Source organism: Gorilla gorilla, chromosome 4 (genome assembly GCF_029281585.2).
Source record: "Gorilla gorilla gorilla isolate KB3781 chromosome 4, NHGRI_mGorGor1-v2.1_pri, whole genome shotgun sequence".
NCBI lineage: Eukaryota > Metazoa > Chordata > Mammalia > Primates > Hominidae > Gorilla > Gorilla gorilla.
Genome location: NC_073228.2, coordinates 142,777,548 through 142,794,283, shown reverse-complemented (window position 1 = coordinate 142,794,283; position 16,736 = coordinate 142,777,548). Strand labels below are relative to the sequence as shown.

The following is a 16,736-nucleotide window of genomic DNA, read 5'->3' as shown; positions in this document are numbered from 1 at the left end:
CTCAAATGTTTCGAGTTAAAGTTGTTTAACTGCTAAAAAGTGAGTACTGTAGAATGGATTTTCCTATGTCTCTTGAAAGTTAATTTGCTATAAGGCAAACTTTAAAATGGGGATGAAAGGCCAGGCACAGTGACTCATGCCTGTAATCCCAGCACTTTGGGAGGCCAAGGAGGGTGGGATCAGCCTGACCAACAAGGTGAAACCCCGTCTCTACTAAAAAATACAAAAACTAGCCGGGCATGGTGGCAGGCACCTGTAGTCCTGGCTACTTGGGAGGCTGGGACAGGAGAATTGCTTGAACCCTGGAGGCGGAGGTTGCAGTGAGCCGAGATTGCACCACTGCACTCCAGCCTGGGTGACAGAGCGAGACTGTCTCGAAGAAGAAGAAGGAAAAAAAAAAAGGGCGGATGGGGGGCATGGGGATGAAAACTCCTCTAATGGTCCCACCTGTCATTTCTCCCCACCAGAAACTAAAAATAGCATATAGGAGCCAACTCCAAACTGTAGTGCTGCCTATGTACAGCAGCCTGGGAATGAGGCATAAGACACTAAAATACATCCTAGAAACACTGAGCACCTCTTCCACACTGTGAGGAGAGGTCAACAGTAGCCTTACTATAAAGAAACACACGCTTTAAAATAATAAATGTTTGGCTACATGCTGCAGCATATTAAAACACCAAATTAAGCTCCTAGTGAATTAACTAACTACCCTAGTTACCTAACATGTTGATTAACTTGCCTAGACCTTGGAAGGGAATACCTCAAAATCAGGATCCGTGGTGCTTGTGATCACTGCCCACAAGAGAGGAGGCAGAGGTCTCCACAATCAAGGCCCTCTTCCTCCGAGGGACAGCCCTTCGCTTCCTTGAAGGAGAGATCCTCTGAGCATGAAACACATGGGCCACAGCAGGCCAGAGGCAGCACACAGAAGAGTTTGAGTTATCCTCCTCAAAGATTTTAAAAACTTTAAATTAGTTACTGATTGTTTAAAATTGAGACATGACAGAAAAATCTGAATTGCAGAATTTTTGTTTAAAATAATGAAGGGGGCCGGGCGTGGTGGCTCAGGCCTGTAATCCCAGCACTTTTGGAGGCCAAGGCAGGCATCACTTGAGGCCAGGAGTTCAAGACCAGCATGGGCAACATGGTGAAACCCCGTCTCTACCAGAAATACAAAAATTAGCTGGGCATGGTGGCACATGCCTGTAATTCCAGCTATTTGGGAGGCTGCAGCAGGAGAATCACTTGAACCTGGGAGGCAGAGGCTGCAGTGAGCAGAGATCATGCTACTGCACTCCAGCCTGGGTGACAGAGTCAGACTCCATCTCAAAAAAAGAAAAAAGAAGAAGAAACAAGAAAGAAGAAGGAGGAGGAAGGGATCTGGCAATAACGGGGCTGGGGTGAAGTCAAAGCTGCCTTACTGAAAATCAAGCACATGATGCCCAGTTTGCTGTGACCATGTCTGTAAACACCTACTTTATTTGCCATTACTGAACCTGCCCAGTCCTGTGTGCATAGCAGTTTGTGAGCAACAGTAGCAATGAGCCCAGGTGAGAATCTGAAGAATAATCACACTTGAAAAAACATGTTTTTTTTTCAGGACACATACCCAGTACCAAGTGTGGTCTGGGCACTGTCTGCCTAAAGCCTATTCCTCTTGAAATCTGTTTTAGTAGGAAAAATGAAACTGCAAGGGAGAGGAAGACACATTGCTTTCTGATGGCTAACTCAAACCCATGTGACATGGCTTAGCCACACAGGTTATGCACACCATCATTTTCATTAGGATCTACTAGACTCTCCATGTGATTTTTTTCCTGGGTTTTAAGATCATTTATATAAATACTCTTGGTAGGTGTGATCAGTGTATGCTACCATCTGTTTCCACAGATTTGTGAAAGCATTGTCGCTTTTCAAGCATTTCAAGACCAAATGGAAAACCAAAGACATTAAAAACAAAGTGCTGATAGGGTAAATGGCAAACAAACTTGAAGAAAGAATCCAAATTCAAATCTGTCTCATACAACTTGGCCATCCAAGATCCTTCTGGATGTGGTGATTGGATCCATTGCAAATATCTATGCAGCTGTCAATGACTGGCAGATTTCAGGACTGGACTAACACTGGGAAAATGTCTATCAGATGATGTGAATTCACAATGGGTCCATCACAGTAATATTAAGGCAGAGCAACTCTCATTGGCAAATTAATCCACATGGTTAGGTGTTAGAACAAATGCCCTACTAACCTATGTACCAATGAGAATGCCAGATTAATAACCACCGGGAGAGGCTTTACTTATTTTGGTTGCCTACCTTGAATGTCAGGCATTATTTATATGAAAAAAGCCAAATAACAGTCACAAAATATTTTAAAATTGGTTGCAGACATAACATAGCAACTTCATTCCTATGACCTCTATTTCATTTCTCCAGTCCCTCTGCTTACTCTCCTTTATTTGTGGCCACTGCCTTCTGGCAGGACATGTAAAGAGAGGTAAGTCCTCAGAGTATGCCATGAGCAATTTACACATGGGAAAGTGGAGAGGCAACCTCTTCTACTGAATCATCACTTATACTCCTTAGAAATCCCTGGAATGACAAGGAGTGTCAGGCCAGACAAACAAACTCAGCTCTTCTCACAGGAGGCAGGCAACACACGGGGCACTTAAAAAGCATTTGCTGTCATGTGTGCTTCAGAGTCTTTCTAGAGGGCCAGATGCGTAACACAGCTTCATCACCAGTCTTCCAATATACCATTATAAATGGAGACAAGTTCTTGAGCTTTCACTTCAGAAGCTGGCCAAATTAAGTTACTATCTGTATCGTAAGGCTGCTTTATGACACTACAGAATAAAGAGACTAGCTTGTGAATTTGGTTTCCTCCAACACAGAGACCCAAATACTGACCATTAAAATGAATATAGGTGAATAGTGTGAGGTAACTCTCATGGTTCCAGGATGGCCAGATGTCACAAATGGCCCTCAAGGAGGGTGTAGACTCTCCCTCAAGGAGACTGTGGTCACTGCCACTCTGTATTTTCCAGCAATGGAAGGCACCATACCTTCCTCAACCCACCAAGACAAGGTCTCACTCTGTCACCAAGGCTGGAGTGCAGTGGTGTGATCTCGGCTCACTGCAACCTTTGCCTCCCAGGCTCAAGCCAGCCTCCCACCGTAGCCTCCTGAGTGGCTGGGACTACAGGTGCACACCATCATGTTGGGCTAATTTTTGTATTTATGTATGTATGTATGTATTTTTTTTTTTTTTTTTTGAGACAGAGTCTTGCTCTGTCACCCAGGCTGGAGTGCAGTGGTGCGATCTCAGCTCACTGCAAGCTCCGCCTCCCGGGTTCACACCATTCTGCTGTCTCAGCCTCCCGAGTAGCTGGCACTACAGGCACCCACCACCACACCCACCTAATTTTTTGTATTTTTTTTTTAGTAGAGACAGGGTTTCACCGTTTTAGCCAGGATGGTCTCGATCTCCTGACCTCGTGATCCGCCCGCCTCGGCCTCCCAAAGTGCTGGGATTACAGACGTGAGCCACCGTGCCCGGCCAAAATATGTATTTTTTTTTTTTTAAGAGATGGTGTTTTGCTATGTTGCCCAGGCTGGTCTCAGATTCCTGGGCTCAACTGACCCATCCACTTTGGGATCCCAAAGTGCTGCGATTACAGGCGTGAGCCACCATGCCCAGCCCACTGTGCATTTTCAATGAAGGGCCAGGAGTAACACGTAATCTCCCGTGCAAATGTCACTTAATGTTAAACAAAAAATATTCCAAACTATGTGGGTTCTGTGTCAGTGATCTGTCCCCAAGACTTCCATCTAAAATCCTAAAAACAAAACAAAACTTAACAAAATAAACCTCATCTCCACTTGAATCAAAATTCAATTTGGTTATGCTGTCACCAGTGTCAGTTGCACTTTACCTGAGGACAGAGGGCTTCTAACTGGCTTGCAGACATTCGAACAAGCTTTACACCTTCTTCATTATTTGAGATGGAACAGGCCAAGTTGGCAACCTATAAACATAAAAAATAATCTTTAAAGATTTTTCTCTTTTGACTGCTAAGGAAAAAACACACACCTGGCCCTACCTCTGACCATTCTGAACAGATGACAAGGGCACCAAGGGTGCCTCCCTTCTCACAGCCTGATTATTTACTTAGATGAGGACACATTTTTAACTCTACACAAAGCAAACTATACAGACTCATAACATACATCACATTGCAGGTTGGTGGCAAAACCTTGAAAGATCCCAGGGCCTGTAACTCACATGCTTTGCATGGCCTCTAACCTGCCTGAACAGTAACTTCAGAAAAAGGTTCTTCTAGTATGGGCAATACGGTGAGAAACGCTGAAGAATCAAGGGCATCAGGAAAGAACTGTTGTTATCCTCAAATAAAAATGTGTTTTGCAGTGTTCTTGAAGGAAGGAAATAAAAAACTCTAAGGTGCTATGCTCATTTGACAGGGAATAGATGCTTAATTTAAGGCAAGATGAATTTTATTTGAACATCAGGCAATTTTTCAAACAAAAAAAAATAACATGAAGACAACATCAAGATGGACCAAAGGCAATCATGATCAAAAGTGGAAAAGGAAACTGATTATGTTTCATAGTTAAAAGCAAAACTGCCCTTCAACTGGGTTCTCAAAAACACTGACAGCTTGAATCTCTCCTGGCTGATGCGGCTTAATTTGAACCCAAATCTTTACCTTCCCGTCCAGCCATCTCAATGATACAGCTCACGTGGCCAGGAACAATCTTTCCAGGTTGTGTCATACTTCCTTTGCTGAAGCTCTGGAATGTTACTGTGTAGTGACTGCTAAGGCTGTGATCACTTATCCATATTTCTAAATGAACACGCTTGCCAATTCCATTAGCAATATCTGGGCCCAATTGAATACACGGTACTGAGACACATATTTACCCCAGTTGCAAACTGAGTTATGAATGATAAAGGCGTAGGCAGTTGAATATCAGAGGCACTTTCTGGGAATTTAAATGCTAGAGTAAACAAGGGCAATGGCAATAACCTTTGATTTTCACTCCTCCGCCCAACTTAAGCACATAAACACATCAGAAAAATTATACACTATTACGGCAGTTGTTTGTAGTGCTACAGTTAAGGATTATCAGCTTTCTATAAGACTGCTAACTATCAGAATCCTGCAATGCCCAAACACAAGGAGAAACAAAAGAAGTTAATGTGCAATTTAAACATAAAAATGTAAAGGAACTGGAAAGTCAGATCTCTGATGTTTATGAGTCCTTCAAAGTCACATAAAGAAGCAACACTTATACTCCCTGACGCTTACAGTTCCACCTTCTCTGTCATCTGGACCAAGCAGAGAGACATTTCTTTTCAGGATGATAAATCTACAGAGATGACTGGGGATTTCTATTTGTTTGCTTAAAAAATCACTGCAAAATATGACCTAAGATAAATTTTGTAAAATGTAAGACTTAAAAAAAAAGGAAACAAATATTCATTGAAGGAGAAAGCTTGAATTACATGTGTTCATGAAGAGTAATCTACAACTTCTATTGCTTCACTGCCTTAAGACAACATTTTGAACAACAAACATAAAATCTGATGATGATCACTGAAAAAATTAGCATTTTGTGACTAACAAAGATCGCTGGTGTGCCGGGCACGGTGGCTCACGCCTGTAATCCCAGCACTTTGGGAGGCCGAGGCGGGCGGATCATGAGGTCAGGAGATCGAGACCATCCTGGCTGACACGGTGAAACCCCGTCTCTACTAAAATACAAAAAAATTAGCCGGGCATGGTGGCAGGCGCCTGTAGTCCCAGCTACTCGGGAGGCTGAGGCAGGAGAATGGCGTGAACCTGAGAGGCGGAGCTTGCAGTGAGCCGAGATCGTGCCACTGCACTCCAGCCTGGGCAACAGAGCGAGACCCCGTCTCAAAAACAAAAAACAAAGATCCTTGGTGAGGTGCCCAGCACCCTGCCTATTCCAATCATTTAGGAGGCCACTCGAATGTTGGATCCAGGACAGTCACTACTAGCACAATCTTATTTCAATCTATATTCTCAATCTTATGAATCCTTAAAACTCAGAAAAATATTTAAATTAAGAAGCAAAAGATTTTTTAAAAAGAAGCAAAAGATTACGTAAGTACTCTCTACATCAGACACATGAGGGTAGTGTGTGGCTAAGGCTGAAATGGCTGTTAAACCATCTTTTCTGTTTCATGATTACAAACACTAACAAAACAAAGGTTATGGAAGACTTGTTCTTTATTTTAAAACATTACTTTAAAATATTTCTGGTGTACTGTTTGAAGCAGTAATGTTCTACAAGAGCACACTGCCTATTTCAGGAGGCCTGGGAGGAGGAAGGAGTGCCTGTCACTAACAGTCTTCTCCAGATGAATGAGCTTCAATTCACCCCCCAGGGACAGGGCTACTCACTTCTAACAATGACAAATGTGCAAATGCAACATCATGACCATAGCTCTCTGAGAGGCTAACCTCACATACTAGTGTCAGGCCTGACTACAGTGAAAGGAGAGGGCGAGGAGAGGAGCTTCCTAAATGCCTCTTTCTGTGGAAAATCTGGGGCTCTAGAATGACGTAACTATTAACAATGAGACTAAAGAAGAACCTGAGGTTAGAATGAGAAACACTCTGAGCTGGGTGCAGTGGCTCCCAGTCAAAGGCAAGAGGATCACTTGAGGCTAGGAGTTTGTGACCAGCCTGGGCTACACAGCAAGACCCCATCTCTATACATTAAAAAATTTTTCATTGGCTGGGTGTGGTGGCACGTACCTAGAGTCCCTGCTCATTGGAAGGCTGAGTTGGGAGAATAGCTTGAGCCCAGAAGGTCGAGGCTGCAGCAAGCCATGACTGCAAGACCATGTCCCAAAAAAAGAAAGAGGCCGGGTGTGGTGGCTCATGCTTGTAATACCAGCACTTTGGGAGGCCGAGGTGGGCGGACTGCTTGAGGCCAGGAGTTGGGAGACCCACCCCTGGCCACATAGTGAAACCTCACCTCTACTAAAAATACAAAAATTGGCCCAGCGTGGTGGCACGCCCCTGTAATCCCAGCTGCTTGGGAGGCTGAGGCATGAGAATTGCTTGAACCCAGGAGGTGGAGGTTGAAGTGAGCTGAGATGGCGCCACTGCACTCCAGCCTAGACAACAGAGCGAGACTCTCTCAAAAAAGAGAGAAGAGAAGAGGGGAGGGGAGGGGAGCGGAAGAGAAGAGAAAAGAAAAACACTTGGAGCAGTTAACTTCCACAGAGAACCCAGCAGAGCCAAGACTTTGTAGAACAGTGAGAAGTATCTCTGGATTTGTTAGGAGAATAAATTATTATCTTTCCTACCACAGTTACTTGTATTAACAACTAAAATGTCTCTGATTCCCACTATTCGAAGAGGTAGGCTAAGACTGACACCACAACCACTAGTTTGAGATCAGGCAGCCCTCTTTTGTACCATCTGTGCCTACTGTGTGGAAGTTTGGACCTTGCGGAAGAGCAGGTTTCAGAAAACATTTAAACAATCGGCCTTGGGTTTTGCTGGTTTCAGGAAAACCCAAGCTCAAATCTGAACTGTTGAGGAAATGACTCACAGCCCCCCTGTGTCAGATCAACAGATTAGACATCTGTACATGACAGACAACTTTTTCAGTCTTTTTGGAAGGCTCTACCTTTACTCCACGATGGATGATCTTTACTTACATAAAATTTGTTAAATGAAGTTTCATTTAGGAAAAAATCCCATTATGACTTTATTTCAATCCTGCTCCTTCTGTAACCATAATGACTATTTTTCTCTATTATACATAGATTTATGATTTACTGAAGTCAAACACAAGTTGTTTCCCACTTCCTTAACTGCTCCTGGCTTCCTATTTGGCTGAGTTCCTCTTATCCTGGAATGTTTGTAGGAAGACAAGATAAGATTTCTTTTTGTTCTTGATAATAAATTAATGACCAACTCTCATAACAGTTTATACCTGTTGTAGGAGTAAGCAAGTGAGAAGAGATGTGGGACAGGGAGCTTTTAAGTCTAAATAATGACCCACCAACGCAGCAGCAGCCCAAAGGAACAGAGCTCAAAACATACATCTCTTCCCCTGTGCCCCTGGGCCAAGCTAGCACCCGAGTTTTCTTCTTTAAAATGATCTGAATGTCTAAAAGTAAAAAATAACAATAAAATCAAAAACTCAACTTTTACAAACTTGTCGTACATAAAGCAAAAGTCCCAAATGCAGGTCATAACATTTCAGAGGCACTCAATAAGTTTTTAACAACTACTTCCAAACCCACAGGGGAAATGATGATAAGCCCCTACCTTTCCAATTTCCAGGGAAAGGTGTTGGTGATCTTATTAGGAGAAACAAGGTATCTTACAATACTGAAAAATGAAGTATGCATGGATAATAGAAAAATTCTACAACTAGATTGTGGTGATGGGTGCACAGTTCTGTAAACTTACCAAAATCTGAATTGTACGCTTAAAATGGTTAATTTTATGGTATATAGATTATGCTTTAATAATGCTTTTTCAATTTTTAATGCAGAGCTAAGCAGGTGAAAAATTAAGAGAAATTCTCAGAGGCTAGAAAAGAGAAAGGAGAACTTCAGAGAAGTAAGCAATCAGCCAAAACAGTGTTTCCTCTGGTTGGTGGTGGGGGGGTTTTGCAGGGAGGTACCATTTCATGATGAGAACTTGGGTTTTATTAAGGGCCAAGGCCAGGGTCCTCTCAAGGTAGATGACTCAGATCAGAGACTGCACAGAGCTGGAACAGGCAAAAGGCAACAACCCTAGTAAGTGATCAACCCTAAGAGTGATCAAGAAAGTCACCATGGAAAGAGTAGGGTATTTCTCAATCTAAGCATTCGCTCAGGGAGGAAAAGAAGAAAAAGCCCCTATACCCCACTCCAAATTCTAATCAAAAGCTGGCAGAGGTTTAGGTATAGAAATTATGTTATGTATATGGTTCAGAAAACTTTTACATTTAAGAGGTTATGTATTAGTAGTACCTCTAAGCAGGTGGCAGAAGCAAATATAAATGAAAATTTCACCTCATGGAAGGTAAGCTAAACACAGGCCTCAAAGAATTCCCACAATAAAACTCCAGGAATGTGAACTCACAAATTAAGAAAACAAAAACAAAAGTATACAAGGAAATGAGCCGTCCTGGGCAAGAATAAGCAAAACCACCACCTGTGTAATCAGATCCATAATAACGCATATACTCAAATGATCGAAAATGCAATTTAAAAAATATATTTATGTTAACAGAAGAGTACAGATAAGGAAAAAGACACTCAAAAATAATTAGGCAGATTTGAAAAGGATCAAAATAGAAGTTCAAGAAAAAAGTAGTAATTTCTACCACTTCTAGAAATTTAAAGTGATATTGACTTAAACTCTACTGGAAAGATAATTAGTAACCTAGAAAGTCAAAATGAGGAAATTCTTTAGAAAAACCAAGATATTTTCATCTTATGGAAAATGTGGAAACCACAAAAGAATTTAAGAGACATGCAAGATAAACTGAGAAAGTCTACTATTTAACTACCAAGAATTTCAAAGAAAGAACAGAGAGAATGATGGGAAAGACAATGCTGAAAGAGATAATGGCTGAATGTTTTTCAGAAGGGATGAAATATCATTTTCAGACTCGGGAAGACAAATTCCAAATGGGGCAAATAGAAAGAAATCCACACTTAGACATGTCGTAGTAAAGCTTTAGGATAACTTTTTTTTTTTTTTTTTAAGACAGGGTCTCACTCTGTCACACAGGCTGGAGTGCAGTGGTGCAGATCACCACTCAGATGATCTTGTAATCATTTCCATTCACATGGTATTATATGAACCACTTTTAAAGTTCTCTACTTCTAGTCAACCTAAGTGTGTGAATAATTTATAAGTAAAGCTAGCAAAGGTACTGTCTAAACATTAATCCATCAGCTCTACTGATGAGGAAACAAGAAGGCTGTATTAGGCCATTCTTGTATTGCTATAAAGAAATACCTGGGATTGGGTAATTTATGAGAAAAGAGGTTTAATTGGCTTACAGTTCTGCAGGCTGTACAGAAAGCATAGTAGCACCTGCTTCTGAGAAGGCCTCAGGAAATTTCCAATCATGGTGCAAGGCAAAGGTGGGAGCAGACATATCACACGGTAAGACGAAGAGCAAGAGAAGGGGTCGGGGGGTGGGGGAGGAAGGTGCCACACACTTTTAAATGACCAGATCTCATAAGAACTCACTATCACAAAGACAGCACCAGCTATGACAGATCCAAACACCTTGATCCAACACCTCCCACCAGGTCCCTGGAGATTACAATTTAACATGAGATTTGGGCAGGGACAAATACCCAAACTGTATCAAAAGCTGTATCCAAACTGCATCTCTTTTCTGCAACAGAGCAAAGGTTGGGCAGAGTGCTTCTTTAGTCATGCCTACCAATGAGCCAAGAGAAAAGAAGAATCCTGATGCCCCTTGAGAACAAGGTTCATCCAACTGCCTTTGCTTGATCATCCCATAATGTGACGAGGTAGTTAAGTTCTGCCTAAAAAGCTTATTTTTGGTCAAAGTGTTAAAAATAGAACACATGTAAGACAATTTTGTCTCAAACAAAAGTAAGGGTCTGAACTTACAAACCCTTGAATATGTGAGAAAAATCAAGCTAGTATGCTTAGAATTCTTCTGGAATCCAAGGTCAGCATTCTCCCCAAGGACAGCTAACTTCTCTCATGAAAACATTCCATAATCTGAGAAAACTGAAGCTTCATTTAAAATTTACTTTTTGCCAGAATATCAGCCTACAGTACTGAGAAAATACCCAAGATGTCACAGGTAGTCACGTCAGGTCAGTGTTTAATTCAAATGCTCCTTACAGAGCCTTTTTCAAGGCCACTTTACCACATATTATCAGCATACTACGGAATAAAAGTTATAATGCAGATCATCCAATTTGCAGTTAAAATATACATTTCAAACCAATAAAGCCATAGCCTATGAAGTTCCAGATAATGGGAAATACTGTGTGTGTTGGGCGGGGGCGGGGGGGGGGGGGAGGGGCGCGGTGTGAGGTATAGGTAACAGCTCAAAAGCATGCCAGTTACATTCACTTTTTGGTTCTTAATTCACAAGGTAGTCCATGGAATAGAATCTTATTGTAGCAAACTCATTATAATAACAGCCACATTTTAATACAAGGTCTGGAGCTGAGGGGAAAGGATTTTGGACTGAAGTTACTGGTAGCAGCGGGGAAAGGATGAAACACAATCAGTTGTATATATCATATGAATAATATATCATTTTTATAGGCAGGATTTCATTAATGGCATTTTCCCTATGCCACTCTCTCAATTCACAAAATTGAAAATGTACTCAGAAGAGAGCAAAATAAAAGGTAAAACAATGCTCTTTAGCTGTTTAAGCTGCTCACAGCCAAAGGAGGTGGGCAAGGAATGAAGCAATTAAAAAGGACACATGGGTACTGCATTATTGACAAAAAGGTTAATATTTCTGATAGCGAATAAACTCTTCACCTCAGTACACTTTAAATTGAAGAGCAACATAAAGAAATCATGAACTTGATAGGGGAGAAAGGGGTGAGTATAAAAGGTGTTATCCTTACCATGGCCTTGAAAGGCCATGTTATTTTATAAACAGATGAAAGAAATGCCCTCAGTGCTATGCTACACTCCAGAACAGAAGAAAATGGTAAAGGGAAGAGCCATCCAGCCCACCAATACCGGCCCTCTGGCTCCTGCTCCCCTTACTCACTGGCCTTGAGGATAAACAACATCTATGCACACTTCACACAAGAGAAGTGGCTTCAATACCATGCAGGGAGTTACCAGATTCCACTGAGAAGTGCAGTATGAGGCAGTCACAGGTCCCAGCCAGACCCTCAGAAAATAACAGTTAAGAGAGGTCTCATGGCAAATATTCTGCTATTTGCTTTTAAGTAAAATCACAAAAGATTCTTATTAAAATAAGGACCTGGAACTGGGCACAGTGATGTGCACCTGTAGTCCTAGCTACCTGGGAGGCTGAGGAGGGAGGATATCTTGAGGCCAGGAGTTTGAGACCAGTGTGGGCAAAAAAGCAAGAACCACATCTCAAAAAATAATAAAGATCCAATAGGCAGCCTGCACCACACAGACTCCCTGACACTGTGTATACACAGGGGGACTAGAGGAATTTACTTCTGTCGATAAAACCTCAACAGTCAATATGTGGTTTTTATTCTTGAAACGAATCTTATTTCCATAGTGTGATATACACACAAGGCATCATAAAACACTTCCACTTCTGAGTGGGTGTTAGCCCTAATACTACTCAGGAACTATTCATATATTTGAAGCAACTTTATGTGAAACTCCAGATTAAAGCATAACCTTTTTATACTATTTTATTTGGTCTGGGAGAAAAGTATTTCTATCAAAGCAACAGATAAGATTTCCAAAAACCAAGTTAGCAAGAGTCAACACATCTGCCCCAAATTTGTTTTGGTCATGTATTAAAATGCTACTGAAATAACAGCTTTTGTTCAACTTCCATTTCAAACGCTGATAAAATGGACAACTTGCACGTATCACCTCAGTACAATTTCTACTACATTGTAAAAAATATATACATTATATAAAATACATATTTAGTACAAGATAATCTTTATGTGAGTAGAGATTATTGTTGTATTCACTACTATATTCCTAATGTCCAGAACTGTGACCAGGACATACTAAGAAATCTATAAATACTTATTTTAAGAATTTTGTTACAATTTTCTTCTCCCTCAAATACAGGAAGTTTGCTACAGGTTTTTGAAAGCTTCATTCTAGCCACTCCAATCCCCCCCCCAAAAAAAACTGCTCAAATCAATGTCAGTTAACCTTTTCAAAAAAAATCTCCAAATTTTTCCCACCATCTCCACATCCCACAAGTTTTCCCAGTTCATTCCTCTTGTGCACACTGGGTATATATGCAAGATGCATTACAACGCTCTTTTGTGCAAATGTTACAGATACTTCAGAATAAGACAAAGTCCACTAACAATGACGATCAGTCATAATGTAGAGCTCTGCATTTCTAAAGTATAGTCTTCAGCCCACTGAATCAGAATCTTGGGGAGGGGGCTGGGTGGTAGCCCAGGAATCTGAATGTTGAGCACCTGGGCAACTCTAATGTTTATTAACTTTGAGAACCAATAGGTTCCCTCATCTAGTAGTTGCTGAGCACCTACTATATTCTAGGTACTATTCTTGGCCCATGTCCTCAGATAACTTATATTCTTTTGGAGTATGGGGTGGGGGCCAGACAAATAAGAAAATAAATTCAATAGTTTCAGATAGTAAGAAGCACTACAAAGGATGTAAAACTGGTGAATGAAAAAATGACTGCTAGAGGATGCAATGGAGGGGATAAGCGTTCCAGGAAAGTTTCTCTACAGAAGTGACATGTGGGTAGAGGGCACAGGTGGTGACATGTTTAGGTATGGTCAAAGATGAAAACTAGTCAACTATGGCAGAAGTCATTCAGCAAGGGAGACACAGGACGAAAGGCAGTTGTAGGCAGGGAAACTTAGGGGCCATGGTTGAGAATCTGGATTTTTGAATATTATTCCAGGCTTACCTAGAAGCCACAGGATGGGTGGGTCAGGGGAGGGACAGGGTTAGTGCTAGAAAATAATAATCATAATCATAATCATAATTAGGAGGCTGCTACAGAAGCCCAGTGAGAGATGGCAGTGCAGACTAGGGAGGTGGCCACAGAAACCAAGTAGACCAGGCGCAGTGGCTCACACTTGTAATCCCAGCACTTTGGGAGGCCAAGGTGGAAAGATCACTTGAGTTTGAGAACAGCCTGCACAACATGGCAAAACCCCATCTCTGCAAAAAATGAAAAAAATTAGTGAGGCATGGTGGTGCACCTGTGGCCCAAGCTACTCAGGAGGCTGAGATGGGAGGATCATCTGAGCCTGGGAGGTCAAGGCTTCAGTGAGCCATGACTGTGTCACTGCACACCAGCCTAGGTGACAAAGTGAGTCCTTGTCTCAAAAAAAAAAAGAAAAAGAAAAGTAAAGGCTCTATATTATGCCTAATCTTAGGCAACATTTTTTAAACATCAGAGGCCAGGCATGGTGGCTCACACCTGTAATCCTAGCACTTTGGGAGGCTGAGGCGGGTGGATCACCTGAGGTCAGGAGTTCGAGACCAGCCTGGCCAACATGGCAAAACCCCATCTCTACTAAAAACTACAAAAATTAGCCAGCCAGGGTGGTGGGTGCCTGTAATCCCAGCTACTTGGGAGGCGAAGGCTGCAGTGAGCAGAGATCATGCCAATGCACTCCAGCCTAAGTGACAGAACAAGACTCTGTCTCAAAAAAAATAAACAGACCAGGCGCGGTGGCTCACGCCTGTAATCTCAGCACTTTGGAAGGCCGAGGTGGGCAGATCACGAGGTCAGGAGTTCGAGACCAGCCTGACCAACATGGTGAAACCCCATCTCTACTAAAAATACAAAAATTACGTGGGCGTGGTGGCACGTGTCTGTAATCCCAGCTAATCAGGAGGCTGAGGAAGGAGAATCACTTGAATCTGGGAGGTGGAGGTTGCAGTGAGCCGAGATTGTGCCACTGCACTCCAGCCTGGGTGACAGAGAGAGACTCCATCTCAAAAATAAGTAAATAAATTTTAAAAAATAATTAAATAAGAAAAAATAATAAATAAAATAAAAATAAAACATCAGGTTGGATAAAAGGAGAAAATATATTTTATTTTAAAGAAAGGACACAAATGGAAGGGGGCAGCCAATAATATGTAGAACAATGCAGCAGGAATCCTGATAGGACAGAACATGAGATGGAATATAAGGTTATACTAGGTGAGTTTCAAAGCCATACATAGAGCCAAACACCCACCCACATCCACGCTGATAGGAACGAACATGATGACACTGAGCAGCAGCACCTATGTATGGAAAGCCTAGGGATGCTGACCAACTGTGAGCTCAATGGGCATCACAAAGTGAGGCTGCTGCCCAAAAGGCTGAAGGCATCCTGGGATACACTGGGCAGTCTCCTTCCGGAATGATGACAGCCTCCACTGCTCTACCCTCATCCCCAGACCCCGGAACAGGTGTTCCGTAAGGGCTGGCCTTGAGTGAAGGGCATTCAGAGGAGAGCTGGGACAAAAATGACCCTCGAAAAGGCTCAGGGAAATCATCTAGATCAACAAAAGTACAAGAGCCACTGAAGAATTTTTAATTTATTTTTATTTATTTATTTATTTATTTTGAGACAGAGTCTATCTCTATTGCCCAGACTAGAGAGCAGCGGCGCGATCTCTGCTTACTGCAACCTCCGCCTCCCGGGTTCAAGTGATTCTCCTGCCTCAGCCTCCCGAGTAGCTGGGATTACAGGCACCTGCCACCTCACCTGGCTATTTTTGTATTCTTAGTAGAGACAGAGTTTCACCATGTTGGCCAGGCTGGTCTCGAACTCCTGACCTCAGGGGATCTGCCTGCCTCAGCCTCCCAAAGTGCTGGGATTACAGGCATGATCCACCGCACTCAGCCTGAATTTTTAAATTTTTTAGTAGGCACATTAAAAAAGCAAAAAGGTACCAAAAATTATTTCAACATACAAGCAATATAAAAAATTATTACTGGGCCGGGCACAGTGGCTCACACCTGTAATCCCAGCACTCTGGGAGGCCGAGGCGGGCGAATCACTTGATCGAGATTGGGAGTTCAAGACTAGCCTGGCCAACGTGCTGAAACTCCATCTCTTCTAAAAATACAAAAATGGCCAGGCGTGACGGCAGGCACCTGTAATCCTAGCAACTTGAGAGGCTGAGGCAGAGAATCGCTTGAAATCGGGAGGCAGAGGTTGCAGTGAGCCAAGATCATGTCACTGCACTCCAGCCTGGGCGACAGAGCAAGACTCTGTCTCCAAAAAAAAAAAACAACTAAGCTATTTTATATTCTTTTTCCATATTTTATATTCTTTTTCTATACCACATCTTGAAAATATGTAAGTATGTGTTAACCCAAAATATCTGAGATAAGTCTCAGTCAATTTAGAAAATTTACTTTGCCAAGGTTAAGGACACGCCTGTAACACAGCCTCAGGAAGTCCTGCGCCCAAGGTGCTTGGGGCACAGCTTGGTTTTATACATTTTAGGGAATCATGAGACATCAATCCATATATGTAAGATGTACACTGGTTCTGTCTAAAAGGCTGGACAACTCGAAGGGGGGAAGGGGCTTCCAGGTCATAGGTAGATAAGAGACAAACAGTTGCATTCTTTTGAGTTTCTGATTCCCTTTCCAAAGGAAGCAATCAATCAGATATGCATTTATCCCCGCAGCAGAGAAATGACTTTGCAAAGAATGGGAGGCAGGTTTGCCTTAAGCAGTTCCCAGATTGACTTTTCCCTTTAGCTTAGTGATTTGGGGGTCCCAAGATTTATTTTCCTTTCACATATGTATCTTATGGTTTTTTGTTTTTGTGGTTGTTGTTATTTTATTTATTTTTTGAGACGGCGTCTCGCTCTGTCACCCAAGCTGGAGTGCAGTGACACAACCTCGGTTGACTGCAACCTCCACCTCCTGGGTTCAAGCAATTCTCCTACCTTGCCTCCCAAGTAGCTGGGATTACAGGCGCCCGCCACCATGCCCGGCTAATTTTTGTATTTTTGGTAGAGATGGGGTTTCACCATGTAG

General features: G+C 42.2%; 1 protein-coding gene across 6 annotated transcripts in view; it reads right to left on the bottom strand.

Annotated features, from left to right (window-relative positions):
• CTNNA1 (catenin alpha 1) overlaps positions 1-16,736 on the bottom strand; it is a 176,918-nt gene that overhangs the window by 26,620 nt on the left and 133,562 nt on the right. For all 6 annotated transcript variants that reach the window (XM_031010998.3, XM_055389134.2, XM_063705911.1 and 3 more), the window contains one exon: positions 3,938-4,030. In XM_031010998.3, coding sequence (XP_030866858.2) covers positions 3,938-4,030 — 93 coding nt within the window. The remainder of the gene's footprint in view (positions 1-3,937; positions 4,031-16,736) is intronic.